The sequence below is a fragment of the Ceratina calcarata genome, unplaced genomic scaffold (genome assembly GCF_001652005.2).
Source record: "Ceratina calcarata isolate Rehan_Ccalc_2016 unplaced genomic scaffold, ASM165200v1 scaffold302.2, whole genome shotgun sequence".
NCBI lineage: Eukaryota > Metazoa > Arthropoda > Insecta > Hymenoptera > Apidae > Ceratina > Ceratina calcarata.
In genome coordinates this window covers 2,120-2,848 of record NW_017152688.1, presented here as the reverse complement: position 1 = coordinate 2,848, position 729 = coordinate 2,120, and the positions used below count along the sequence as shown (strand labels likewise).

At 42.2% G+C, this 729-nt stretch overlaps 1 protein-coding gene across 1 annotated transcript; it reads right to left on the bottom strand.

Annotated features, from left to right (window-relative positions):
• Positions 1-7: 7 nt before the first annotated feature.
• On the bottom strand, positions 8-432 carry LOC108624219 (DNA damage-regulated autophagy modulator protein 1-like; the record flags this gene model as incomplete). The annotated part of the gene is made up of 2 exons (XM_026812958.1): positions 8-159; positions 243-432. Coding segments are annotated over 2 exons (342 nt in total), but the record flags the coding sequence as incomplete, so codon positions are not given.
• Between the last annotated feature and the right edge of the window lie 297 nt (positions 433-729).

Genomic DNA, 729 nt, shown 5'->3' with positions numbered 1-729 from the left:
TTCTTACTTTTGGATGAGTGACTTTCACGTCTCGAAATTCCTCGGTGAACGTTAAGATGTAGACGCAGAACGCGACCGCGCACAGCCATTCCGTGATCGTGCTAGCCACGTGTAATTCCCATCCACCGTCTCCCTTGTACCATTTCCGAGGGTTTGTGCCTGAAAATGGAAATACGAACGTCGTGGGTTAACGCGTGGCGGAAGATAAACGTTAATAGAGAGCGGAAACGCAACGAACCAACCCTTATAGGCTAAGCGTGCCAGCACGCCGGTGATGAGGGTGATGACGAAACAGACGGTGCAGAAGGTGGACAATGCCGTTCGGAGATGTGCCAATCTCAACGAACATCCGAGCGGATGTAGGTAGAAAGAGCAGACGGCCTGGCGACGAGATGCACCGCGAATAAAAGCAGAAAAATTAGGAAACAGTGTTTAGGAGAATGGTTAAATCAGTTTTTTAGGCAATTACGCAAGTTATGAATTAAGTTTCGTTCAGTGACGTTAAACAAGCTTTTTTAATTAGTTTTAACTCTTGCTTGAGTCAGTCTGTCTTTACTTAATTTTCTTTTCTGTCGAAATGAAAACTAGATTTTATTCGATTAGATGGGAAATTATTCAATTATGAAGAGATTTAGAATTAGAATTATTATACAGGGTGGACTGGAAATTGTAGTACAACCGGGCAGAGGATGATTCTAGGATAAAAAGAAGAAAATATTTTGGTATATT